We start from the raw sequence: 25,745 nt of genomic DNA, 5'->3' as shown, positions 1-25,745 counted from the left end.
TTGTGTCCGGCGTAATGGAGCAGAGGAGGGTGTTCAATCGGCGACCGGCCAGAAGTCCCAATGTCCATGATTGCCTTGCCATTCGCAGGACGCGAGCTTCAGGAGACATGTTTTTGAGCTCAATAGCCACTAAGTACGACTGGCGAACATGGGCCTGACCCTCGCTTGCCTTCGACCGTTGACTGGCGTTAGTTGGGGCGTAACATAATTACAAGCAAAGGCATTCCAAATGTGGAAGACCGACTGGGGCAAAACGGCTGCTTGATGTTTCGGGCTCAAGGACAGGGGTCAATGCTGCCTTGCGGGTTTGAGCTGCGTCAAGCAGCCATATTGTTACTCGTAGATCGATTTCTAGATGGTTCAACCACAAAGCCACCAGTCTTGCCGGCTGCAGAGGAAGACTGCCTTGAATGCAGGTGGGAACGTTTTCGACCCATCACGGTTTGGTGAAGTCTTGTTATGGCGCGTTTCAGGTCCAGGCTAAGAGGCCGATGCTGCAAGGTACGCGGGCTGCTCAATCATATCCTATCCTTGTTGTGTGTTGGGCGCCGGTGGTCCTGGTGGCGTCGCAGGAGGCCTTGAACTCGGGTAGTTCATCATGAATCCAGGGCGATTACTGGTAACCATGAGGATGACGGTTTGGCGAATGAGTATCAAGACATGATAGTCGGTGGTCTAAACCCCCCTTTTACCTCCCGAATACCTCGTATTGACGCAAGTGAAGGCTGGCACGGAGACTCATCCTCTTCAAATGAGAGGACCCTCTCTCTATAGAAAAGAATACATACTGGGTGGACAACAACAACAACCACCCCCTCATTATTTGCCAGTTGGTTGATTACATGGCCCTCTGTACTCGTGCCAGGTCCATTAGGCCCCTCGTTCCAACTTACCAAGCATAGGAATCGCGAACCGAGATTGGTCGCTGTTAGAATCAATATACTCGTAGGTAGACTCAAGGTACGGAGTATTTGAGAGTCCGGAATGATCAAGGGTCTGGAGCACACACCAGCTCATCTACAGTACCGTGCAGTCTCGCTCCATCTGTTCCAGTACCAGGTAGGGAGGACAGCACCCATACATGGTAGAAGCGCAAGGGGGTTGTCCAGATCCGCTATCTTACTATTATTACTCGGAAGATCAGTCTACTCGATAGGCACCCAACAGAGATGCTTCTTACTCGTACATACGGAGCAGTTGCTTTACGTCCTCCTCAGAGTGAAGTCCACCTCACGGGTATTCGCCTGAAACTGTATGCATGCTCCTGGCAAAGACCGTTCTTTAGTGTGCATATCTCTGCGACAGTCCCTCCCATCGAAACTTCCCGTGTCTCCCACTTCGACGACACTCATTCAACCGAACAAGGCAAGGGATTTCTTTTCCAGGAACCACACCGCAGAACAAAGTCATAACTAGCATCCGGGTACTCTGCTCATATCGCTACAAACACCTACCCGCCAACGGTATCCCTTCGTTGCAAGTGGTATTCCGTCCTGTTGAGCCATGTCGAGGCAGCTATCGTACGTATGCAGGCGATGTTATTTTACAGGCCAAGGGCGGGTGCGTGCCCATTTAGAAAGATGTCTCCGTCCCGCCGTTCAACGCCTTTCAAGTTTGTCCACGACTATCTACATAGACATCGCAGAATCCCCGGACAGGGCTTACGAGGAGGCACATTTTCTCATCTAGCAATACACCCCTCTGCCCACCCCGTCAGGCCTCTGGTAGACGTTGGTCAGCCTCGTCTAGCCGGATATCGTCCCCATTGAGGCTTGGAGCTCCGTATGTACGAGTAATCAAGGGCGCCATGATTTTAGGTCGGCCTATTCAGTTTGCACCTCCGCACTTTGGCGCCCCAAACTTTCGAGATTCATCTCGGTCCACCGAGCCGTGTAGGTGCCCCCTATTTCTTACGCTCGTTGGGCGGTTGGCTTGATACAATAGCATCAAAGAGCCTCAGGGAGCCAACGAGAGGCAACGAATAATCGTCGAGACCAAGTCTCCAACCACAACCACTATTTTTCTGATACCTTCCGGGATGCAGATGCAAGGGAAGTGCACCCTGATGCATCTATTTCCAGCTGATCTGTTTCTGGGTTTCGGCATATGGCTCTTTCTGCAGCTTCCTCCGTAGCTACTTGCAGAGAAGCGAACGTAAATCACCGGCTGCAGAGAGCCTCGAGATCATGTAGGGACAAGCATAAGCATACGCCATACGGCAGCCTGGAAGCAGCGAGGCTAGCTATCCAGAGTACGGAGTACGGAGTACTGCTGAGTGGAGGTTTCAAAGTTTGGCGTCTGTCAACCACCTTCGACATCTCAGTCATCATAGATAGAGTCAATTATCGTATGGGGGCTGGCAGTACTTAGTACTAGAAGATGAATCTGAGGAACACCGAAGGTCGGAATAAATACTCAGCAAACTGGCAAGCTGCTCCAGTAGCTCGGTGTCTCCGGCCAACTATCCATACGTTTCTTGAGGTGCCACGAATCTAGATATGGTTGAAAGTCATCGTCAATATCTCACGGAGCAGATGCATCCCTAATGACTACTCCTGTTGTCAAGAGAGGGTAGCGACGGCACCGCTCCGAGCACTTCGATGATGGGCGAGCTGACGGAGCAGATCACGGAGACTCAACGGAAGCTACAAAGGATCTATGACTCGTGTTGCTACCGAAGCCATCAAATGTTCCCATCTCGAAACCTGCTTCGCCGCCGCCGTATTTCCGCCCTGGATCTGGGTTCTTCACCGCGAGCATGCTCACGCTCCTGAACAGTCTCTCATATCGCGTGGTTCTCGGTTCTGTATATCCGCACGATGCCCAGATTTCCATTCCGTAGATCAACGCATGGCACATCCTGCCAGCGGCGCGAGCCGGTGGGATCGGGATCATTATCTGCCATGATCGCGCGCGGACGCCGGAGATGCCGAGAAGCGTCTTGCCCGAGCTGAAGAGGAGAGGCTTCAGGATCGGTTCTCTGACTGAGGCGCTGGCCTGGGCGGATGGCAAACGTAGGTAGCAGAGTAGCTCCGGGTGATCGATGTCTTACAAAACCAAGGACTAGCCCACGCAAACCGCACAGAGTATGATGCTGTTTTCCAATTCATGTGCTGACACGCAGCTGCCATTAACGATGCCAAACGCTTGCAATTCATGTTGATGTGACCAGCAGTCAGGGCTACGAAATGTTCCTCCGCCAACCTCGTCACTCGTAACAGTCCGCTCCACCTCTACAGGCTTCATTCCATGCTCGCCTCTTCATGCACCTACAACAGCCTTTAGGCTCAATGCCTCTAGAAACGCGCCGAGGTCCTCCTTCTTCACTTCGACGACGCTGTGGTCAAAACTGTCGATTTCGACTCTGGCGTCCGTCTCTTGCACGACCTCTTGAAACGCAAGACCGAAACGATTGCTCTTGTCCCCTCCACCTGTCCCCACGATCACATACGTGCCTCTCTCCTCATCCAGCGCGGCCAGTACTAAAGGCACGAAGACATGGCTCGCCGAGTCATCCGCTTCTCTATCACGTTCATGGCCCGAGACGGCCTCGCCTACCCACAGTGCAAGCTTCACAAGAGCGCCGGGCGAGTTAGCGAACAATCCGAGATCGGGGCCATCTTTGACAACACCCATGCGAAATGCGCGGAGATGGCGGATCTGATGCTTAACGAGCAACGATGAGCCTGTACGGAGGATGGACCGGAGGAGATATTGGGCTTGCGGGATCGATGTAAGGAGCTGTGTCGGGTGGCTGGGCGCGAGTGCATCATAAGCTGCGAAGAAGCGCGGTACAAGAGCGAGTGAACGAGGGGTTGGGTTCGAGTCTGTAGTTTGCTGGGACTGCGACAGTGTGGGAGCAGGTGTGGATGCGTTGTTAGAACCAAGAGCTGAGGGTGAGCCGACATCAAGGATAGCACCTAGGATGAGGCCCACGTCAACAGCAGAAAGTTGGGCTTTCCAACCCCAGGACCGGATGAAGCCCCAGCCGTCTTGATCGTAGGTGAAGCGACCAGCACCTGTAGGGACAAGATCATCCAAGCCGTATACAGGTGCGTACTTGAGGAGCCGCTCCCGTAATGTTTTCTTCAAGTCCATGTCCATGTGAGTGTAAGTCTGCTTGCATTGACTCAAGCTCACCCCCATTTTGGCCAGAAGTTTATGCAGTCGTTTCACCCCAGATTCATTCCAGACCTTTAAACGTGAGGCAAGATATGGGGAATGTAACATACTGTCATATAACGACCAATGCCTGAGAAGCAAAAATCTCGGGTCAGGGGTCAGACGGATGGAGGTGTCACTGGGGGAATTGACCCCCGATCCAGGCGACACTGACGGAGACTGGTCCATCGGCGGTGGGTTCAATCGTCGTGTCTCGTCTCGGAGAATTGCATAAGTCTGGCGGGATCGATTTGACCGCCAGGAATGAGGGTGTTCGACGGAGGGCTCTAGTCGTGTCGATTTGCCGAAGCTCGTAGATGTGTGACCAGATAGCTCGAGGGATGTAACACCAACAATGGCTAGCCACAATAGATCGTTGTCCTCTCGACCGAGGTCTGACGCCAAAGAGTACGCCAAGGTTGAGATTGGCTCCGAGTAGGATATGCCTAAGCCGTTGTATTTTTCTAGAACAATTTCATGGCTTCTTCGTAGCTTCCTCAGGCGTTTTCGTAACTGTTTAGCAGTCGCCTGCTTCGGCGAATTGGATTTGGAGGTGGGTGAGGTTGGCTGTGACGATGTAGGGGTTCGACTTTGCGGAGTAGAGTTGATAGACGACCCTGAATTCGCCCTTCGTCGTTGGCGTGGCCTTTCTTCCGCGTCGTCACTGTCAGACGCATTGCTATCTTTGTCGGACCAGGACTTCCTCTTTTTTGACGATGGGCTTCGTTCCGTGTCTGTGCCTTCGTCTTGATCCTCCTCGGCATCTTCGTCTCCACTCTGCTCGTCGTCATCACTGTCTGAATCTGCCTCAACCTCCGGCATGTCAGCCAGGGCACAGTAAGCGTCCCGCTCAGCCTCGAGGTCGTTCGATATATCTCCGTCATCGAATACGATGATGCCTCCTTTGCCTGGCTTGTACGACCGTTGGATGCGTCCCTTGTCCACTCCGGGAATTCTAGGGACAGCACTCCCTACTGCCGCTTCGGATGGTAGGCCGCCAAACACATTGGACAAATTGCATGGCCGTCTTGCATCCAGAACCCAGACCTCCACTCCACACATTGACTCTGCGGAATCTTCTACCTCGAGTCCGAGTAGCGCGGCCAGGTCAACCAGTCCACCTACACCAAGACATATTACCACGCCTCCCGACCCGCCGTCAGTTGTTTTCATGGGCTGCACGAGTTCCTCACCCGCTTTCGAAAGATCAGCATATCCGGACACAGGCTGGATCTTGTGAGGGATGTAGTCGCGCTTCAGTAATGAGGCAAGAATTCGGCACGCGCATAATGAATCGGGATCGAATGATACGAGGAGTAGGACCGGAGGTGATAGAGGGTGGTGTGAGCGGACTAGGTTCGTGTAGAGAAGCGATATCAGGCTGCGCGGAAGATACATGTCGCCTTTATGGTCGGGATTCAGTGGTCGTATTGACACGCAGATATGAGGACAGCCAACCTCTTCCCTTGGATGGCGAAGCTGCTCAGATCCAGATCTCCAAGTTTGGTCCAAGTCGCGGGGCCTGGACAGCGCGTGGCTAGCCTGGTCACGTGTAGGCATTGCCAAGATCTCGCGTCAAGGCTCCTTATACTATGACGACATCACGAGAAGAACCAGCTTACCTAAGGGATCTTCGAGACCTACTTTGGTCACTCTTTCTCTCGACTCAAGAGTATATATACACGTACGACCTGTCGCAGACTGGTCATTAGTCCCATAAAATGGTACGCTCGAGTCGTGTCTCCGACCTAATCTGTAACTAGCTGTGCCGAGAAGATGGTGAGGATGAACTTACGGATCTCTGGAGGTTGTGAGTAAATGCGAATACATCTCGTGGTATGGACAGTGGCCCATCACGTGATATAAGTTTCATCCCCGCCAAATCCAATCCCTTCAAATGTTCACCACTATTCCATTCCTCAACAGCGAACCCCGATCGCCTTCCACCCAATTCCTTTCTCTCTCCTCCAATGGAAACCCAAGTCCTTGCCCCTCTCAATGCATTTGAGACACATCTCAACTCCCTGGTGACATGCCTCACGCAGACCAACACCTATGCGAACGCTCCGCAGATCGCGCAAACACTACTGGACACGGACGACGAACTTACTAGCTCGCTGAATCTGCTACATCGGCATCAGCAAAACTACGCACGTATCCTGAATCTTCGTGCAGAGGTCGCCACGCTCCAGGAGCAGCTGAAATCCACCATCCGGCAGTGCGTCGCGCTGAGGGATGAGGTCGGACGAATCCACCCTTCGATCGTGTCTGCGGACTCGGACGAGGACTCCTCAGAGGATTTAGATGAGGGCGCGAACGTGGCCGAGCTTGACTACCACACCCTCCTCGCATTTGCCGCAAGGATAGGAAAACACAATGCCGTGGCAGCTAGAGAGGCTGAGGCCGAGTCCAGACGGTTCAAGATCGCGGCTCGAAGAATTGAAGACGCTACAAGTACGACAATACCCAACGGTGTGCAGGAAGCACCAACGATGGTGGGGAATGGGACAGATGAGACAAATGCCGAGATTGAGCGGATCAACAATACCATCGCGGCAACAAGAGCGCAGATGGGCATGGCGTTCCCCGAAGCGGGCGTGCTTAGGGCAGGAGAGCTAGGGAAACTACAGCTATTTCGTGAGCGCCAGGTCCAGACTGCTTCTGGTGCTGATGGCGCTGTGGACCGGGCGATGGACGAGGAAGTCGAGCGTTTGGTTAGGGAGACGGAGAATGTTGGGGGGGTTTTACTTGGAAAGGAAGACCCTGAGGGTGCAGTTTCAAGTATAAGCTTGAGTCCGGAGGTAACGAGACAAACGACAGCAAGAGATGCTCCAAGCAGCAGCCAAAACCAGCCGCGACCAACCGCAGGGAGAGCATCAGTACCTAAGCCTAGTCAGCAGGCGCAGCCGAGGAGGAAGCTGGACTTGGACTTCCCTAGTAGTGACGAGGAGGACGACTGAAGACCCGGCTCCGAGGAGACGGCTTTCATTCGGATGCTATCTACTATAGGGCAGAGAGAGGACTAGTCAAGTCTAGGGGGACCGGAGGCATCACACAGAATTGCGAGAATCGGCCCGCACTAATTAGCTTCTGGGGCTATCTAGCTTGTGTTCTAGCCCTGCCGGACCGCACCCTGACTGAAGCACCAAGCGCTGCAACTATGCAGCAGCTTCACGGGTCCGGTCACATTGCACATTCTCCGCGAACCAGTAATCACCCTCGGTCTGGCAGCTGCGTCTGTTCTCTCGCTGCCCTGATCATGCCCGTCCATCACAAGTTATGGACTGAATCATCCTTGGTCCACTTGCGGAAGGTCTTGCCCTTGTAATAGAACAATGTACCAAAAGCGCACCAAAGGAAAATCAGGCACATGTTCAGCATGATTGGAGGAATATAGCCGTCTGAAATGATCCACGGGGTAATGAACTTGCTAAAGCCATAACCCCACAGGTTCTTGTTGACGGTGATGGCGACAAAGATGCTACCGGCAACAGGCTTGTAACTGTCCACGCTGTATGTTGACGCGATGGCTGGAATCGCGGCGACTTGGATACCAGCACACGCATATCCGATGATCACAATCACCTAGGAAGATGTATGTTAGACCAACTGATCTCACTCCTTGGGGGGACTGAAAAGAGGGGACATACCTTCCAATCCCATTTGTGCTCACACCCGAAGGCTACGACGAAATTGCCAAGCAACATAATAAGCACGTAAGGAATTAAGGTTGGCAATCTCATTTCGGGCTCTCGAACGCCATTGTTTCTCTTCGTGGCCCTTGCGGCAATCCAATCGCTGAGCCTACCATTTGTCACCAGACCGATCATAGCACCGATTAGGATGGCGAAATTCGTGAATCCGATGCTCTGGGACGAGAAATTGTACGGCGGAGCTGCAAAATTCTGGGTTTGCGTCAAGTTGATGGTTAAGAAGGAGCTTGCCGACCAGGAGACAACGAAGGAGCTGAACTCAACGATGGGGAACGCAAAGAGCTTCCACGGAATCCAGAGATCCAGAGCGATACTCTTGAATGGGTGCGCGTTGCTCTGCCAGAGTTTGAACTGCTGCTTCGAAGGCGCTCCCTTATGGAGGTAAGGGTCTCGTTCAACCGTGGCGACCTCAGTGAGTGCCGACAATGGAGCGTTCGCTGCGGTGATCGTTGTGGGCGTGGAGCCAATCTTTGCTTTCTCGGGGTCTTCTAGGATCTCGGGCTGGAATTTTTCGTCGTTGATTCCTTGTGCGGTCTGTAGAACCAGCTCTTTGGGATGCGCTCTGTGCCACTTGGTCTCGGGAAATAGGAAGAAAAGGCCAACCAGGATGGCAGCATGTAAGGCGACGTTGAGCCACCAGAAATTGCGCCAGTTGGAATGTTCAGTCATGGGGCCTGCAATAATGGGACCGACCTGATTCTCGTTGTTAATATTGGTCCCATTGTTAGGCTGGTCAGGCCGAACGGGTGGATCTCACCATCAAACTTCCAAAGTATACAGTGAAATAAAGCGTGTTATACCCGCCACGTTCGTGGAGAAACATTATATCGGCAATAACGGTTGGTTGAGCGGTCTGAATCAGAATTGTAAGCACAAGTCAACAAAAGTCGTCCTCATCGATCTTGGCCTACCTCTGCCGGACCGGCACCAATTCCATTTAGGATACAGGCGCCCATGAAACTTCGGTAGTCTTTGGCGACCGCCCTCCAGATGTTGGAGACCAAGCAAATCACTGTCGACATGATGAGGACGGGCCGGCGGCCGAAGGATGTTTGAATTGGAACCCTGATGCAGACCACAGTCAGCAAGTTACACAACTATTGAGGCCCTCGTGACCGATGCAGCAGAACATCGTGCCAGCAAGCACAGCAAGCACAGCAAGCACAGTCAGATCAGTGACGTTTTACCAGTCCGTGATTCTGGGGACACAGCACGATGTTCACGTTTCCAGGAGTCCGAACGGTTGACGTTGCACTCACCAGATAAAGTTACTGAATCCAAGCACCAGGATGCAGACTCCAACGAACTGCACCACGCCAGCCAGGTCGGTTTCAAACGCCTCTATCAGCTGCGGAAACATAGGCGGCAATGCCAGAGGGCCAAAACCCTGGGCAAAGCTGACGAGCGTGACCATTGTCATCGCTGAGGCCTTCCAGAACGGGCTCCAATTCTAATCGTCAGGCGGTCAAAACATTGCTTTTTTGGTGCAAAGTCAACATCCCTGAAGCCATGGACTTACCAATGGATCACTTCGGTCGGAGCTAGGTTGGGGAACGAGGACCTGGTCGGACTTGGCTGAGGATTTGACAAAGTGGTGGGAGCCGACATCGCTCATTATCTCAGTACCGGGATAGATGTGAGTATGAAGCTCCTCCTCCAGCTATTTGAACGGTTAGGACAATGCCTGGTGTGTGTGTATGTTTCGGAGTCATTATTACCTGATGGAGTGTCTGGCGATAGCATTCGTTAGCAGGAGGTGAGTCGTCGAAGAGGGCTCCACAAGGGAGGGACCTACGTTTTCATCATAGTTCATCTCCATGCTGGGCTAAGCTGGCCTCTAGACGGTATGTTGCGCGCAGAAGAGCAACAGTTCTATGTAGAAGTATCCAAGTCCGCAGAGTCAGAAGACTTCAATTCTGGCATATGCGTTCGCTGGCGCGGAGGACTGGGGCATGGGTGGGTATTAATACATGTTGCTCCTCCGCCATCGGGAGAACGAGACGAAATAGAGAGTCGCTAGTGCCCACTGTCAAGCACGTTCGACACGCTGGCCTAGGAAAAGTGGATAGTAAAATATCATCGACAGTCGTTATCACGAGTTGGTACGGAGTAACTTAAGAGGACTTGATTGATTTGGCTCGTTGTGCTCTATCCTTGTCCTAGTACGGAGTAGTGATATACGACGCGGACCGTGGACTTGATAGTCTCAGCGAGTGTTGGTGGATGCCAACAACAAATGCAAGGGACTCAATTGGTTCTCTCTCACCCCGGTCTCCACAGCGACGCCATGTGCCAGGCTGAGGCCGATCTAGACCCTGACTCAAGCGTCGTCACAGTTCATTCGGCAGCTGGAGTCGGCTAGATGTCCATCGGCACTGGGCACTGATCCACACGGCGAGAGAGTTATCTAAGTCCGCATCGGGGTTCAAACCCCGGATCTCCACTGAACCCCCAGGTTCGTTTCCGGAGTACTCGTAATATTGTGTAGATGTGAGTATAATACTGGGTAGATGTGAATGTCTAGGGTGCCCGGCAGTCTCCTTGCATCAAGATGATGACTCGTGCCTCTTGCCGAGCGAATAGATGGAGCTCGTTATCATTGTGGATGTCAATATCCCGCAATCACCATGGAGGACTGCTGTCTGCAAAATGGGTCAATCGTAAGCGAAATAAGTGATGCCAGTGTGGTTGGACCTTCTTAGTGCGGGGGTTTAATTCAAAGTTATCCTTCATAGGTGTGTAACTTTAGGGGACCAGGAGCCCGTACCGAGTACTCTGCACATATCCGGGCAATTCGGTGAGGCTAAAACAATACGGCTAACGCAGTGTTTGTGGTCGACGAGAGAGGGTCCTTACAGATAATAGTCAGTCAGCTCGTATTGCGTACTTGGGTGGGTACCCTTTCGAGTTCCTCGTCTGGGATGTATCCGTACGGAGAACATACAAACCAGCAAGCTGGGAAAATCAAGCAGAACCCAGGATGTGCGGAATAGCGGCGCGCGCGCCCAGGACCAGGTACGCTTCCGTAGGGCCTTAGTGATCCATTCTTGGTAGATGGAAAAGAGGCTTGCTGTTCATTTGCTGTGGTTGCGAATTGGCCCAACTATATCATTGAACTTGGCGCTCGGAGAATTATCATCATTGAGATGGAAAATATGCCGGAGACAGGTCCGTGTTGCAAGAATCCACGTCGCTTCGCTGTTCAAGGCTAGCCGTACATTCACTATAATAAATATTCATGTGCTATGTGGCTTTGAACGCCAGGCATAGCGTGCTAGATCATCAATTAAAAAGCTACAAAGACGTATCACAGCTGAGCTGGGTGGACTTTCAAGTACCACGTTTGCCCCAGCCACTGAAAAACCCTCCTGTACTGGCCGAGGGAGTATGAGCCGCTTTGTTGGGTTCCTTCACCCCGGGACTGACGTTATTCGAGGCCGCAGCAATTGGTGATTCCATGGGACTAGCTCTCGCAGCGGGCATAGATGTCGAGCCACTGATAATTTTCCGTAACGCGTCCAGTTTCCCTTTAGTTTCTTCGAGTTCTTGGCGGGCGACCGCTTCAGCTGTCTTAGCGTTCACCAATTCAAGTAAGAGCGCATCATTGGAGACTGGCTCATGATTCTCTGTCGCAAGGACTGCTTGGGTATTGAGGCTGCTTGATCGCTTGGAAAAGGGCCCGACACTCGATGACCTGGTTTGGTCTGGTCTGCCTAACCGTAACTCACGCAGGCCAGCCTTTGCAGCGGGGAGACGGAGATCCGGGAATTCACTGACAGGCGTATATAGATCAGATGGGGACTCGGGAACAGAGTGGTTCCTAGATTTCAGATCCGAGACCGTCCGCTCCAGACGTTGCTTATCCCGGTGTGCGTCTTGAATCCGAGCTCGGGCTTCGCGTAATTGTTCCTTTAGCGAAGTGTGCTCGCTTTCACGATCGTCCAACTGTTTCATCAGTTCTTGGCATTTCGAGACTTCAGCTCCATGTTTGTCCCTCCATTCAGTAACTGCATCGCGGAGTTGGTGTTTGGACTGAAGAATGGACAGCCGCTTGGACTTTTCCTGCAACAGGTGCATGCTAGCTTGTTCAATTAGCGTATCGAGCTCCTCGTCTTCCTCTATGTTCTCTTCGCCAATGAGGTCTCGGATCTCTGTGGTCTGGTGTTGTAATCGAGCCAGCAAGGCTTGTCCCATTCGGCGGTCTTCCTCCCTCTCCTCCCGCTCGCGTTGAAGATCACGCGCGAGTTCAACATGCTGTCGCTGAACCTTGGATAGCTCGGTGAGTAATTCCTCAATCTGATGGTGAAGGTCCCGATCTGTCGAGGCTGGTGCGGTGACGCTGACCGAATCACTCAGCAATGCTTCAGCTGTGGATTTCCTCATTACATCCTCTGACACCTCTGTGGCCACTGTGCTAGCGTCAGACCCAATCGTTTCGATCGAAATCACCGTGGAAGTTAAGCTGTTTCCCGAAGACGACTTCCTCACCCCCTTACTACTTCCTGGGATGAGTAAACTCAGATTTGCTGAGCGGGACGGACTGTGTGACGAACCTGCCCAAAATCTGCCCAAAAAGGAGGAGGCTGCGCTTTTGAGCGATGGGGCAGGCGCTAGATTTTGGGAGTTCCTGAAGCTCGCCTCTAACGAATGGAGAGACTCTTGGCTTACCAGGCCGGTCAGGGATACAAAGTCAGTGACGAGATCATCTGCGCGCTGAGCATATGTGTCCCACAGGCTCCTAGATAGAAGGAACTGCATGGCGTCCTCGAATTCGGTGTAGGCAATAAGCTTCTTTTGATTGCGTTGCATTAGAGATAGAGCCACTCTCATGAGTGTTTCGGTTGCTCCCTCGGATAGAATAACGTCGTAGATTCGAAGCAGCATCGGCAAGGGGCAAGTAACTGCAAAGAAGGATAGAAACCACTGCGAGACATAGAGTGGTTCAATCTTTAGGTTTTCAAGATGTTGTGCCAATTCTGGGAGGTGATTTTGCAGCAGTTGTTGAAATTGAAATATTCGCAGGTGGAGGCCAGATAAGTCGGGGAGATAGCATGATCGAAGGTCATAATCCTCCATAAGCCTGGATTCTGGTTAGCTCGATGGGTACTCGCAAACAATGAGACCCGGGAACTGAACGCACTTGACGAGGACTGCAAAAGCCTCTGGCTCACTCATGTACATGAGTAGAGGGCCGACAACAAAGCCAAGGCCTTGACAGTAGCCAATCTTCTCATCATACAGACTGAAGGCCTTCAGGACTCGGCCCAGCATCTTTTGGCCCTCGCCATCCTTTTCTCGAAACATATCAACTTTTGGAAAGCTCCTCCCAACATCTTTCCCAATCAAGGCATCGTACGGACTCGGACGATCGGCAAGTTTATGATATTCTGCATGGAGTTGAGGGTCACTAGCTCGGGCGATACTGGGCCACACAACGCCACGCAAGAAGACGGGAACCCCTCCACGAATCTTGTTGGCTGTCAGAGTGGGCAAGCGCTGGGCGGTTTGTGCATAGTCTTGGACGAGGACAGCCCAGAACTCTCCCTCCTTCATCAGCAAAGCCGGAAGGAGGGGATCGTCCAATGACTGCCGTTGTGGCCCGTCAATCATCCTCTTCAGCTGCTGCACTGACATTGGTCGGGTGTTTTTGCGTGGCCGAGATGTCGGGGGCGCGATGTTGGCCTTAGGGTCAATTGCTAAGGCAGCATTTTCTTTCTCTAGGCGAGCTAACAGGAGGGCGGTGGACTAGAGCCATCAGTAAACAACCAGTTGAGCGTAACCCAATCTTGCATTCCGTACCTCATCAGTGGCGTCATCCTTGGCTTCCTGCTCCTCAGTCTTGTCCAATTCTTCCCAGTCGACAGTGTCGATTGAGGTAGAACTGTCTGATGTTTGCGAAGAAGACCGACTGGATCGTGTAGAGGAAGGACTGCTCTGTGGAGCCGACGGGTCCTGAGGAGCGTCTTGTTCCAAGACTGCATGGACAAGTGGTTTTAGGTCGACCTCGGAGAGTCGGACGGTGATCATAGAGCTTCGAGGGAGAGGAACGTCTTCAGGAGAGATGTCGCCGTCATTCCTGGCAGCCACGTCGGTCATATTGGAGGTGTCGTGGTAGTGGCAAACAGGCAGATTTCCAAGGAGCCAAGGTGAAACGGTAGGAATGGGCGGAAGGGCAAAAGAGTGAGCCCTGGTGGAGGTAAGGTCGATCAAGGTTGAGCAAGGGCCAAATGAGAGACTGCTCGCAGGGTTCGCCGGCGACCGTGCGAGGGAATTCCAACAGCGACGACGACGACGACAACAACAACAACAACAACGACGACGACAATGACAGCTCGTGAGAGAGGCACTGGCAGGGTGTCGGTGAGGAAGAAAGAGGGACGTCCGCGGGCAGCAGCAGCAGTAGTAGTGGTGCCTGGGTCTGTGTCTGCATCTGTGCTGGTGTTTGGCGCTGGTGGGCCAGGGGCTTCGATAGTTCCGATTTGGCACTAGGCGCAACTAGAGGCTCCAGGGCCGCCATCCAATGTTGATCATCGTCCAGTCCAGGCAATTTCGGTTCATGGGAGAAGAATCTCTGAACCGGATTGGGAAAGCGGGCTGAATATCATTGCCATATTGCTCTCACCGATAGAGTGTCTGTGTCTATTTGATGCTTGGAGGTCAAGAGAAGGTTTGCTGTCTTTTGTTTTGATTCCAATGTCGTGGAAGGAGCCCTAGTAGCTCTTTCCGTTTTCGAGTAGTCAGGAACGCGTCTTAGATTTTGACGCGTGCGGGGGAAGGGACGAACCACCACCACCACCACCACCACCACGAAGACGCAACTTCGGCATCTACCAAATGTACTTCATCGATATGTTATACACGGTAAAGTATCTATTGGTTTGTCGTTCATTATGAAAGTCATTGAAAACACGGATACCTTCAACACCTTGTGGCACTTCGCCCTAATAGAGACTTTGCGTTGCGTGGTTGATTGACCCTTGAGGATTCAGGGGCTTTCCTGGCCGCACAACAGCCCCGCATTAGTCATCTTCCTCTTCCCTTTCGTCTTGATCACCTTCCCAGGTTTTGTCGATGGTTACTGTAATTGAAGTATTGCAGACTATCCAACTCACGGGTTCTTGGGTGCCATCTGATAGAAGATATCTTATGCAGCAACCGTTATGGGCAGCTGGCGCCAGCACAGTTGACCACCCCGGGATGCTGGTATTGACTGCCCCTCGATGCATCACCATGTTTCATGACATGGCCAATCCAGGGCGAGGGAATAACCTGTTACACACACGTGTGAGCTCGCGAATCTTTAAATTGTAAGAATTTACCCATAGTCGCTGGCAGGTGGTAGGATGTTGGCCGTCGAGCCCCGACAGTCATACATAAATGGCGGACAGGACCTCTGCTCTCGAACCCTCCCAATCTCTGTCGCCACTCAACGGCATGACAGCGTAAGCAAGCGGCAATGCCGCCCGGCCACAACCACTACGATGATTTTTCAACTCTGCTGAATGTGAGAAAACGATTCCCCAAGAGCGGGGATTGCACTATCGAGATTCGGTTGGCGAGGACTCTGAATGTGAGATCACCCCGACCTTGAAGTTTCGCTCAATGTCGATGGGCCATCGACCACCATTGGAGGATTTCATTATCACATACAACATGATACGGGCGTTGTGGAGGTCGGTAGAGCCCTAGACATCTGTAGGATGGCCTGACGCTGGATCGCAAGGTTTCTCGGAGGAGGGGGAATGCAATGAAGCCAGGTTTTCTTCTAATGAGAGAGATGCTCACGGATCACACAACGACGAGCGATCATTCAACTTTGCAATGTACCCGAGTGCGATGCACCCGGATCTTCTTCCAATGCTCACTTATCTCGTCGTGAGAGAAATCTATAATCATCACAGCTACGAAACCCATTCCTTTGCGAACTCCTACGATGTGACGGAGCCCGAGAGGGAAATGGACTCCCTCCAGAGTGGAATCGACCTGAGCATATGACGCGAGTCCATGGATATGACGAAGGAAAGTTGCTAGAGGCCCTCCGTCCAGGAAATCTGGAGAGGTACTGCCGAGAGAGAGAGACATGAGCCCAGTGCAGCAATGGAGACAAAACTCGCCCCACGGCTCGCCACTGCGCTTCCCCTGTAGCAAAGGTATCAAGCGTAGGAAGGACCAGAGTCCGGATTGACAAAATGAGCATCACTCAAGAAGAGAGAGTCTGACAAATCACGTGATCTTACCTGCAAGATGCAAAGTAACGCTACTCGCGCGGCCATAATCCTCGTGGACAACAAGCACACAATACCTTCTGGAGAGCAAGTCCTGACTCCCATCGGCCTTTCCTCGGCGAAGGATGATCGGACTCATGCTGGCCAAAGGACGAAATGCGAAACTGTGAGAGTATTTAGTGAGTAATACAACGGCGTGGGCAGGCTATAGTTCGCAGGTGGCCGTTAGCCGCGGTCCGAAATCGTCTTGCGTATAACAGCCAACCGGCTAACGGGAAAGTGTTCTTTGAGTCATGACCTAGTCAAAAGTTTCATTATAAGAGTTAGGCCTCCTGCGACTCGCAGAATTATCTTTGATAGCCACGGGTTGCTCCCCCACATGCCGCTGCCTATTGGGATCTAAGCATTGTTTGGGTAATTAAGCAGGACGAAGGGTAATCGTAAACAGGCTTATGCTGGCTTATGTTCCAAGCCCGAGAGTTGTCGATCTACGGGCGTATAAAGTTCTATCATAAAAGCCGCTCCATATTGAGGGCAAAGTTATGAGAGTGACACTCTCACCAGCCTTGATCTTTAGGTTCACTGCGAAACAATTGCCGTGAAATCCCTTGAAAGAGCGGCCTACAACAATGTCGACCGAAAAGCACACGATTCGCATCGTAGACAAGACGCACTACGACCGCCAATATTTCGTCACACCCTCCACCGACAACCTGGGTCCTCTGGACGATTCAAGTGTCAGGATCCAATCGACAATCCTCGGGCTCTCGTCAAACAACCTTGCGTACTGCGCTTCTGGAAAAGTCTTGCATTGGTGGGACACCTTCCCCGTACCGGAATTTGTTGAAGCACCCTACAATGACCGCTCTCAGTACGGTATCTCACCTGGGTGGGGATATGCAACAATTCTCGAAAGTACAATCCCAACATTGAAGAACGGTTCCCTGCTATGGGGATTCTTTCCCATCTCCACGTTTCCTGTCGACCTGTTCCTCCAACAGTCCCCTAAAATTCAGGGGCATTTCATAGAGATCAGTGAGCACAGAGCGAAGGTAATGCCACTGTACCAGCGCTACATATCCGTGTCGGACACCCTGGAGAGCGTCAAATCTGAAACATCGCCTGGCGTGAGGGAGCTGGCGTGGAAATCGGCGTTGCTACCACCCTGGAAATCTGCGTACACATTCAATCGCTTCGCTTTCGCATCTTTGCCCGGTGATCCTGTGCTGCATCCTGGAATAGGGCATCCTTGGAGCCCGGAGGATGCTGACTTGAAGAGGACATTAGTTATTTGTCTTGGTGCTGGCACAAAAACCTGTCGCAGCTTTGTCCACCAGCTTACAACAAAGCGAGCGCCTGGAAGCGGCCCTGTGGCAGTCCTTGAAGTTTCGTCCGCTGCGCCCGAGCTGAGCCCCTTTGCCAGCTTTCAAAGCGAAGTTCAAATTAAATCTATCAAATATGCAGACCTTCATAGCGGAACATCATCGGACTGGCTGTTTGCTCAATCTATTGACAGGTTTGTGATTGTTGATTTCGCCGGCCGAGCTGGAGTCTGTGAACCACTATCAAACCAGCTCCGTGCAAATAAAGCAGGGATTAAAGTGGAGGTCCTGATTGTGGGGGGAGAATCAAAAGTGTATACCCCCGAAGACCTCGCCGAGCGACAAGCAATCATAACGAGGCTCGGAGCTGTGCGATGCAATGCGTCTGCAATCCGGGAGGACGCCCAGGCCGCGATTGGGGAAGCTAGATTCTTCAGCGATCAAGATGCTGCCTTTGACGAGCTCCTACAAGAGCAGCTGGCCAATGGAAGCGATGCGGTCCTTGGTGTCAAGCTAGGTATTCATAAGGGACTGCGTGGAGCTGAGGGAATCGAGGGTGGGTGGGACCGAGTCTGCACTGGGAATCTCAAAGGCGACGAAGGCTTAGCATTCCTTTTGTGGTGAATTTGCTCCTGGGCTTTCGCTAGGATCGTGTCCGGCTCATGGAACCACTAACTGGTGACCAGTTTTGATGGGGCAAATACATCAAAGCTCTAGCCAGTTGTTCGTATCTGCACACGCAATAACTCCCAACCCTGTTATCCTCCCCAAGGCCCCTAGCATGGACTTGAACCATTCCCGCTGCTTTGGATCCATGTTGCTGATACCTGCAGCGATCCCAACCGGCCAGATTAATTGATTGGCGGCATAAGGCTTGATCTTTCGGTCTGAACTATACCAGATGTGATCCAGTTCTCTTTCTTCGGAGGTGCGACTATTACTAGGCTTGAATCGCTGTAAACAGTAGGGTATATTGGCAGCCAGCTGATCACACATGGTGTGAATGCGAGAAGTGCACTGCTTGAGTTGCTCTTTCCGAGAATACTCATCCGCGCTCGGGTTCTGGCAAATGTCCAGAATTCTGATGCGTGTACTGTCAATCAGCATGCAAGTTGTGATATACTGATTCCAGGTCCATGCATGCACCGGGCTCGTGTAGCTGTAGACAGTCCACGGGGCAGTATCCGTTCTATTTCCAGAAAGCTCACTGTCAGAATAGGCGGTTCGATAAGTCCAACCGCGTGGAAAATGTGCCTTCCAGTCCTGCAGTGCGCCGTCGATATCCCGAAGTTCATCGAATAATTCCAGAGCTCTCGGTGTGATTTTGTCTGAATCGAATCCGTGTACGTCGCCGTGCTTGCGACAGAGATGATGAACCTCGTGGCGAAGATTTAAGAGCTGTACCATTATTTGGTCAAAAGCCAGCTCCCGGCCACGTTCACCAAAGTCATGGCCATTCTGCATCCACTTGGGTACCAGAGATCCAGTCAGAAGGGTAGACCTAATTAGCCCCCTCCTAGTATGCTTGATTACTTCAGTAGCCGCCATTTTTTGGCTCAAGCCGGTTTTCCAAAGCTTCAATACTGCCCTCGCTCCGTCATGATGCGAAAGGCTTTTGCAGTTGCTCACATTACCTGATATGTCGTCATAGATTGTAGCTTCATATCGGGCCATGGTGAAAATTGCTAGCAGACAGGAATCGACATTTTTCTCATCCAGGGTCGGTACAGTCTGACGCACAATGCCAAGGAGCTTTTCATAATTTCTGGAAGCTATTGTTGCAGCAGGGGAATCTCGGTGCACATTAGAGAAAATTCCCAAGGCCAACGTTGTGATACCAAGCTCGACCATGTAGCAATTGCTCCCAGACGCCCAGATGGCCACACAATCAGCGAGCCCATTACAGACACTTGAGACATTGGTCAGCGTCTGGAGCTGAAAGTGAAGATAGGAGGCAAGAGCTCTTGTTTTCAAATCGAATCGCGGGTTGAGTAGCATGGGACTATTGTTGACACCTGCCGTGACGAGGCTGAGAGAGGAGCGGGGTCCTCTGGGCCGCTTAGTCTGGCCACTGGCATAACGATTTTCATTGTGAATTGAGAACGCGGGCTGCTTGGAGCCACCTTGTAGACAAACCCGCTTAGATTTCAGGCATCTACGGCAAGTAGGTTGGACTCCGTCGCACTTGGATGAGAAATCAGCTGCGGTGTGGATGGAGTTTGTGGATCAACAACTTGCCTTGACCCGTCTGATTTTGCAAGTTTGACATCCAATTCCTAGTGCAGTCATATTGCATTCGAGTTAACAAGGGCACAACGGTCCCAGAAATACATTTGTTGCTTGGTTGAGGAGGCTGACAGATGCTGAACCGGACGATCTAAAGAAAACCGCCGGCATTAAACCCAACGGAGAAAAGGTCCTAATCTCCGATAGCCGGGTTAACGTCACTTTTCGCCAGGATACTCCCAAAACGGATTGACTTAGTGAGTTTGCGACACGGTATCCGGATTCCCTACTCACGTTCCAAGAAGTCCTCAGATGGACTGATCTTGAATGGCAGGGGCTAAGATAGAAACCTAACCTGAACCTAGCCTAGCCTTACTAAAATAAGGACTGAGATAGGTTCCGCTTTATAACAACCCAGTGACCATTGGGCGGGTTAACTACCCCTACTAAAACCTAACCTAACCTATATTAAGGCCCATACCTAGACGATGCGAATCACTTGTAAAAGTGGGTGGAAAGCGTATAAAAGGCGAGGATTGGTAGTCCGTAGAGGCTAAAATGCATGTTATCAACTGGCTATATCTCGGGTGGTCCACGAGCTCTGTCACCCCCTGGGTTCTAGCAGGGCAGAATAGTAATTATTAGGCAAATATATAGGTCCGACATATAAAGGGTAGTTAAAGACCTATCTACGGTGTGCTGGCACCATACAAACGACAGCAAACTCCATATCGCTAACATGGCACCCCTGCAGACAGGAGCGCTACAGCATTTGGTGTCTCTATTAGTGCCTTCAACTTGGCGGTATAGCTGGTCTTGGGAGTAGATATCATGCCTATAAAAGACGAAGCCCCTTTGAACGGACCTACAATAACTCCTGGTATTCTTCAACACTTGCTCAACTGACCTTGAAACATCTTCACGACCTGTCTAATATCCGGCTTCCATTCGCGATTCGACATGTCTTCCAGAGTCGTCTTGATTACTGGTAAGACCACACCATCCCCTATCAACATGAGGCTTTTGCTTACAGTAGAGATGAAGGTGCTAATTCTGGCGTTGGATATGCGACTTCTCAAGTTCTTGCCAGGGCGTCGGAGGACTTTCGAGTGATCATGTCTGGCCGATCTTTGGAGAAACTGAAGAAAGCAATGGCAGAAATAGAAGCTGCCGGCGGCCTCAAAGGCCAGTTATCGACGCTGGAAATGAATGTCACCGACGAAAATTCCATTCAGAAGGCCCTGGAGAAGATTGAGACAGATTTCGGCCAACTGGACGTTTTGATCAACAATGCTGCCGTTGGAAACAACAACCCCAGCCCGAGAATACGATTCGAGGCGAGCTTTCAGACCAATCTCCTTGGGCCAGTCTTGGTGTCTGAGGCATTCAGGCCATTGCTGCTCAAATCCAGAATTCCGTACTCAATATATGTGACCAGCGCTGCTGGTTCGATTGCAAGCGAAGAGAAGCCAAAAACCTATCCGGAGCCACCCAATTCAGAGGCTTATAAAGCCATGAAGGCGGCCCTGAACATGGTTGCGGTGTGCGAGTACCAAAAGTACAAGGGCATGGGATTGAAAGTATTTGCATTCTGTCCTGGATTCGTGGTGTCGAACCTGCGTGGCCATAGTGACGAAATGAGGAACCCTGGTGGACTTGCAGGAGATCCAAAAATCTCCGGCCAGTCAATCTTGAGTATCCTCGAAGGGGAAAGAGATGCAAGTGTCGGAAAATTCATCCATAAGGACGGTCTCTACGACTGGTGAGCCCGATATACAACCAGTCGTGCTTCTCTTTGATGGCTTCCAGGTATGCTGCATGTCCTCTGCTATGTGGGGTCAGATTGTAGGTGAAGAGGACCTTTCGTGCAGGGTGCATCCGGCCTCTGGACTTGCTTGCACTTTTCGCCGCATATCAAAGACAATCACTGTGCAAAAATTTGATTATGGAGTCTTTGTCGTAGAGATGAGTGATGGCTCTCCCACTTATGATAGTTCACAACTTGTTTTCCACTGATTGTCCTCCACGTGTTTGCACAGAGGTATGGCTAAATAGATGCGGCATTAGTTGGGCCTCATTATCAACGTCGAATGTAGTTGAGTGTGACCCTGGCGAGGCTTGTTAAAATTTTCAGAAAGTCGTCCTGCAGTATGGGTTCTCGGATTTTAGCCATCTCGAGAAAAATCTCAACTTTCCCGTAATGGCTCAGAACCGTTTTGGACTACTTGGGTCCCCATCCACTCTGTTTCATCTGTTGGTTCTATTGCATCGGTGACAAGCATCCAATTCCATAGGTCTTCCACATTGAGCCCGTCAAATGGGAAGAGCGCTATTACGTTGCCGTTTTGCAAGTCGAAATTGTTGCTAGACTTGCCATCTTTCATCCCACAGTCAAGTGACGCATTGCCTTGGTTGTCCATTTGAATCCCTCCATCCGCGTTCGTGAAAAACTGGTAGTTTTGGTTTGGAGAGAATGGTGCATGATAGGCTAGAGATGCGCCTTGCTGGCTTTCTGGCTGTGTTTTTTGTGTGGGAAGCTCATTTGTTCCCTCAATCAATGCGCGCGAGGATTTCGCGTTTTTTCTGCCATTATTGTTTTCAAAATTATCGAAGTGTGCTTTGACTTGCTCGTAAATGGTGACGACTCCTATTGGAAGATGAGATGAGAATCTCCTCCTAGTATTGACATAGGGACTTGTTCCACATACCGTGGGCGAATCGTGGATCATGACCAGAATCCAAGAAGTGGTCCGCATTGTAGTTTGCACATTCCTTGAGAAGCTATTCGAAATGAGTTCTTCCATTGCATCATGCAGACCCATGGAGCACATACCTCTAGATCTGCCACTCTCAGCCTATTGGTCGGATTTTTCATGAGGTATATAGCAATCACGATACACGCCATCAATGGCGGTCCCGCATTGAGTATTCGTGAGTTAGCCTTGCGATCTGCAAGCTCGAGGGTCAATGTGGCGATTTCGCGAGCACTATGAATGCAGATATACTCCCCCTTTCTCAATCGAAACTCCGAAGGGTCTCCAGCACAGTGTGTTGCAACCTCCGCCTCATAGATAGTCGTTGGCGCAATAAGCCCTGCTCGATGGAGTGCTATCATGGCCTGATGGTATTGTATTGACAGGTAAGCTGCAAAATGGTATTCATCTACAAAGCAGAACAGGTGAGCTCCTAGCCGGTATTGAGCGGGCACTTCGTTGGCCCAGGCTAATAGTAGGCTATCCAATTCTGCAGTGTCAAGCAACACGGTGCGAGCCGTTCTTTCACCAGGTTTGTACCCGTAGATATGTTGTATGATTCGTTCCTGGTATTGGGCCAGACCCATCAGCCATTGCAGGAAATCAGGACCAGGTGGCCGCTGATCACGTCCCATCATTTGATCTCGATCGACCGCAGCTATCATTGTTGGCCTCCCAGATTCCAACTGCATGAACTTTTCAAGGCAACAGCAAATCGCCCAGATCCGGGCGTGGAAGAGCTGCTCGGCTTTCTTCTGCACACCATGTTGAGTTGAGGGTTGAACGGCCGAGTGTCGATGAAGGCCTAATGTCTGAGCGATTCGAACCGCCATACCTAGGGTCTGCTATCCGACACCGTCTTGATTCTGTCCTCGACAGACTATGGTGAATAGGAGCAAACATTGTACTGAAGCAAGGTATGGCATAAAGACCACATGACCTACCAATCCTGCTGCTGCTTCCATAAACTTTCCTCCATCCGGAGTAAGTTTGTGAGCAACTTCATCGGCGCCCAAACTCATCACAAGATATGCGGACACGAGCAGCGGGATTTGCTCTTGTGGCAAAGCCATAAGGTTGGAGACGGAAGCCAGTTTGATGACAGTTGCCTTGAAGAAGTCGATGTCGAAGACAGGATAGATGACATGGATACGGGTGAAGAATACCTCTAAGCGTGCCGAGCAGGTCGCTGCGTCTGGCAATGGTGGCCATGAAAGAACAGGAGCAAGATTGAGCTCTTCCACATGTCTCATGCCATGCCTGAAGATATTTGATAAAGGCTTCGAGTTAGCCGACTTGAAGTATACGTCTAAGGATTTTGAGAGGCACTGCGAACTACTAGCCCCCAGCATCTTGATCCTGTTTGTGGCGCTATCGATGTTAAATGACATTTCGTGAGGCTGATGCACTGGGGATATACCAGGAACCTCGCTTATCTCCTCCAAGTTCTTTCCGGCGGATAGGATGATAGTGTCACGGTCACTCAGCAGGTCCGACGTCTGCTCATCCTCACTAGGCAAAATGTCGGAAGTAGTGTTGCTGCGAGCTTGAGATTGTACTCGTAGATCCAACCATTCCCTCGTCACCGAGATACCAGGTCGTCGCGGATCAGTGGTTATGCACTCGTCGCTGCGCTGTCTGCAACGTCGACACTTCGGATATTCAGCGTCGCATTTGACCTTTCTCCTCCGACACTGGTTGCATGCCATCGATAGCCGTGGCCGTTTCGCTGGAGGGGCCTGCATTATGGCCCTATTGAGCCTGAGCTCGGACCAGACGCTTGTGGGGAGGAGAATTGACTATTGTCTGAGGATTTGTCGAGCTGGCATAAGCTGTTTTGTAGGTAGCTATGGTTGGAATTCTCCAGCGACTGGTTGGATAGAAGAATGTCCCCGCACTGAATGCCCTTGCTGTCTCAAGAACCTTGGAAACATGCGTTGCTTACCTACATTGCTCAATCTTGGTGGCTAGTTACGTATAGTTGGGGCTCGCTCGGTAGTTTGTGCCCAATGAGAATACCTTTGGTGGCTGAGCATTTAATCAGACTGACTTCCCCAGGAGGAAAGGCACCTCTCCCACTTTCTCCCTATGTTCATTTCGTGGGGACCTGGCAGGCACCGGATTCTAACCCCCCCCAAGTCGGGACCACTCCGGTTCCTAGCATGCATCGGCTTCAAGGGGTGGATGGAACTCGTGAGTCTTGAGAAGGCACTTTTGCCATCACCAATTAATCTGAATCATGTCTCGTTGGCAGCTTTGAGGCATGTCGCCATGGATGATAACAGCAATCAGGTCAGTGTTGTTTCTGTCGTTTGGAAACAACTACAACTTATTAAGATGTGCGATGGATGGAATGGGGTAGTTCTCGTTTCGAGATTTTTGATCGGAAACTTTAGTGGTCTGGTCAAGTCAGAGTTAGGCAAGATTATGGGTGGTAGTCAGGCCTCCGAGGTTCGAGGAGAGGAGCTGATGACGCCTTCGGCGCCAATAACACGCCCTTCTGGGCGTTTTCCTATCGGTGCGAACCAAGTATGTAACTCGCACATCCGGTATACCAGGCATAGTAACCGCTCTGTGCCTGTGGTATTAAATGAATCGAACAAAAAGCAAGCTGTTTTTCTATCAGACAGAAAATCGCTACTGTCAAAATCTCAAGTCTATCTTTATCCCATAGTTCATGCTGTCAAGTCTACTGAATGCTGCTCCCGCTGTGTGACAGTGGACAATGAGTGACCCTCTTGCGGAAAAGTACTGAGGCTTCACTCCATCTTGTTATAAGGGACGTTCTTTTATCCAACGGCCTGTATGTGCGCTTATAGACTTTCCAGAAGCAAGGACTGGTATACCTAGAAGTCCAACAAATTCTGTTCGTACACCAAAGGTGAGGAATTGTCAATCGTACCCGAAGGCACTAACGAAGGGTGCGATCTTGTAAGTGATAGCGAACGAAATAATGCTTCTGCACACACAAAATGATCGTGAACAGGCCCACGATTATTGGTAAGACGAGAGGGACAAGTCGATACTTAGGCTCATATATCCCCACATGGCAACGAGCTGCCCATTAAATAAAACGATCGGACTATTATCCTAAGAGAGGAAGAACCGCTAATTCAGGTAAATATTTGCCCGCAGTTGATAGCTTGTGTTGGCCTGTACAGAGCAAAATTTGGTCCTTAGAGCCATTAATAGATTCAGCAGGATATGCCTTCTTATACACCCGAATAAGGCAAAAGCCTTTATTCCACTCAGGTTGGCCATCCAAGAGTCGCAGATCTGAGAGCCAGGTCCTTGGCAAAAATTCTGTGAGGGCTACGGTATATTCAGTATCCTGAGGCGTAGCTG

General features: G+C 51.2%; 10 protein-coding genes across 10 annotated transcripts; 4 read left to right on the top strand and 6 right to left on the bottom strand.

The window, feature by feature from the left end:
* Positions 1 to 2,707: 2,707 nt before the first annotated feature.
* A1O9_11681 (uncharacterized protein) lies at positions 2,708 to 3,010 on the top strand (the record flags this gene model as incomplete). The annotated part of the gene is made up of 1 exon (XM_013399576.1): positions 2,708 to 3,010. A coding segment is annotated over one exon (200 nt), but the record flags the coding sequence as incomplete, so codon positions are not given.
* Positions 3,011 to 3,261: 251 nt separating this feature from the next.
* A1O9_11680 (cell division control protein 45) lies at positions 3,262 to 5,559 on the bottom strand (the record flags this gene model as incomplete). Its single annotated transcript, XM_013399575.1, has 1 exon — positions 3,262 to 5,559. One exon carries the CDS (start codon positions 5,557 to 5,559, stop codon positions 3,262 to 3,264), a length of 2,298 nt encoding a protein of 765 aa, XP_013255029.1.
* A 572-nt stretch (positions 5,560 to 6,131) lies between these two features.
* A1O9_11679 (uncharacterized protein) lies at positions 6,132 to 7,121 on the top strand (the record flags this gene model as incomplete). The annotated part of the gene is made up of 1 exon (XM_013399574.1): positions 6,132 to 7,121. The coding sequence occupies one exon, from the start codon at positions 6,132 to 6,134 to the stop codon at positions 7,119 to 7,121; it is 990 nt and encodes a 329-aa protein (XP_013255028.1).
* Positions 7,122 to 7,431: 310 nt separating this feature from the next.
* On the bottom strand, positions 7,432 to 9,693 carry A1O9_11678 (uncharacterized protein; the record flags this gene model as incomplete). Its single annotated transcript, XM_013399573.1, has 7 exons — positions 7,432 to 7,746; positions 7,812 to 8,567; positions 8,632 to 8,727; positions 8,786 to 8,939; positions 9,134 to 9,324; positions 9,394 to 9,534; positions 9,670 to 9,693. 7 exons carry the CDS (start codon positions 9,691 to 9,693, stop codon positions 7,432 to 7,434), a joined length of 1,677 nt encoding a protein of 558 aa, XP_013255027.1.
* A 1,511-nt stretch (positions 9,694 to 11,204) lies between these two features.
* On the bottom strand, positions 11,205 to 13,970 carry A1O9_11677 (uncharacterized protein; the record flags this gene model as incomplete). Its single annotated transcript, XM_013399572.1, has 3 exons — positions 11,205 to 12,954; positions 13,015 to 13,619; positions 13,674 to 13,970. The coding sequence occupies 3 exons, from the start codon at positions 13,968 to 13,970 to the stop codon at positions 11,205 to 11,207; spliced, it is 2,652 nt and encodes an 883-aa protein (XP_013255026.1).
* Positions 13,971 to 16,728: 2,758 nt separating this feature from the next.
* On the top strand, positions 16,729 to 18,045 carry A1O9_11676 (uncharacterized protein; the record flags this gene model as incomplete). Its single annotated transcript, XM_013399571.1, has 1 exon — positions 16,729 to 18,045. The coding sequence occupies one exon, from the start codon at positions 16,729 to 16,731 to the stop codon at positions 18,043 to 18,045; it is 1,317 nt and encodes a 438-aa protein (XP_013255025.1).
* An 81-nt stretch (positions 18,046 to 18,126) lies between these two features.
* Positions 18,127 to 19,095, bottom strand: A1O9_11675 (uncharacterized protein; the record flags this gene model as incomplete). Its single annotated transcript, XM_013399570.1, has 1 exon — positions 18,127 to 19,095. The coding sequence occupies one exon, from the start codon at positions 19,093 to 19,095 to the stop codon at positions 18,127 to 18,129; it is 969 nt and encodes a 322-aa protein (XP_013255024.1).
* A 1,667-nt stretch (positions 19,096 to 20,762) lies between these two features.
* On the top strand, positions 20,763 to 21,496 carry A1O9_11674 (uncharacterized protein; the record flags this gene model as incomplete). The annotated part of the gene is made up of 2 exons (XM_013399569.1): positions 20,763 to 21,409; positions 21,457 to 21,496. 2 exons carry the CDS (start codon positions 20,763 to 20,765, stop codon positions 21,494 to 21,496), a joined length of 687 nt encoding a protein of 228 aa, XP_013255023.1.
* A 337-nt stretch (positions 21,497 to 21,833) lies between these two features.
* Positions 21,834 to 23,233, bottom strand: A1O9_11673 (uncharacterized protein; the record flags this gene model as incomplete). The annotated part of the gene is made up of 3 exons (XM_013399568.1): positions 21,834 to 22,294; positions 22,356 to 22,428; positions 22,481 to 23,233. The coding sequence occupies 3 exons, from the start codon at positions 23,231 to 23,233 to the stop codon at positions 21,834 to 21,836; spliced, it is 1,287 nt and encodes a 428-aa protein (XP_013255022.1).
* A 12-nt stretch (positions 23,234 to 23,245) lies between these two features.
* A1O9_11672 (uncharacterized protein) lies at positions 23,246 to 23,791 on the bottom strand (the record flags this gene model as incomplete). The annotated part of the gene is made up of 1 exon (XM_013399567.1): positions 23,246 to 23,791. One exon carries the CDS (start codon positions 23,789 to 23,791, stop codon positions 23,246 to 23,248), a length of 546 nt encoding a protein of 181 aa, XP_013255021.1.
* Between the last annotated feature and the right edge of the window lie 1,954 nt (positions 23,792 to 25,745).

Source organism: Exophiala aquamarina, assembly GCF_000709125.1.
Source record: "Exophiala aquamarina CBS 119918 chromosome Unknown aczIA-supercont1.18, whole genome shotgun sequence".
In the NCBI taxonomy this organism is placed as follows: domain Eukaryota; kingdom Fungi; phylum Ascomycota; class Eurotiomycetes; order Chaetothyriales; family Herpotrichiellaceae; genus Exophiala; species Exophiala aquamarina.
The sequence above is the reverse complement of the archived record's forward strand: the minus strand, read 5'-3'. Positions and strand labels throughout refer to the sequence as shown.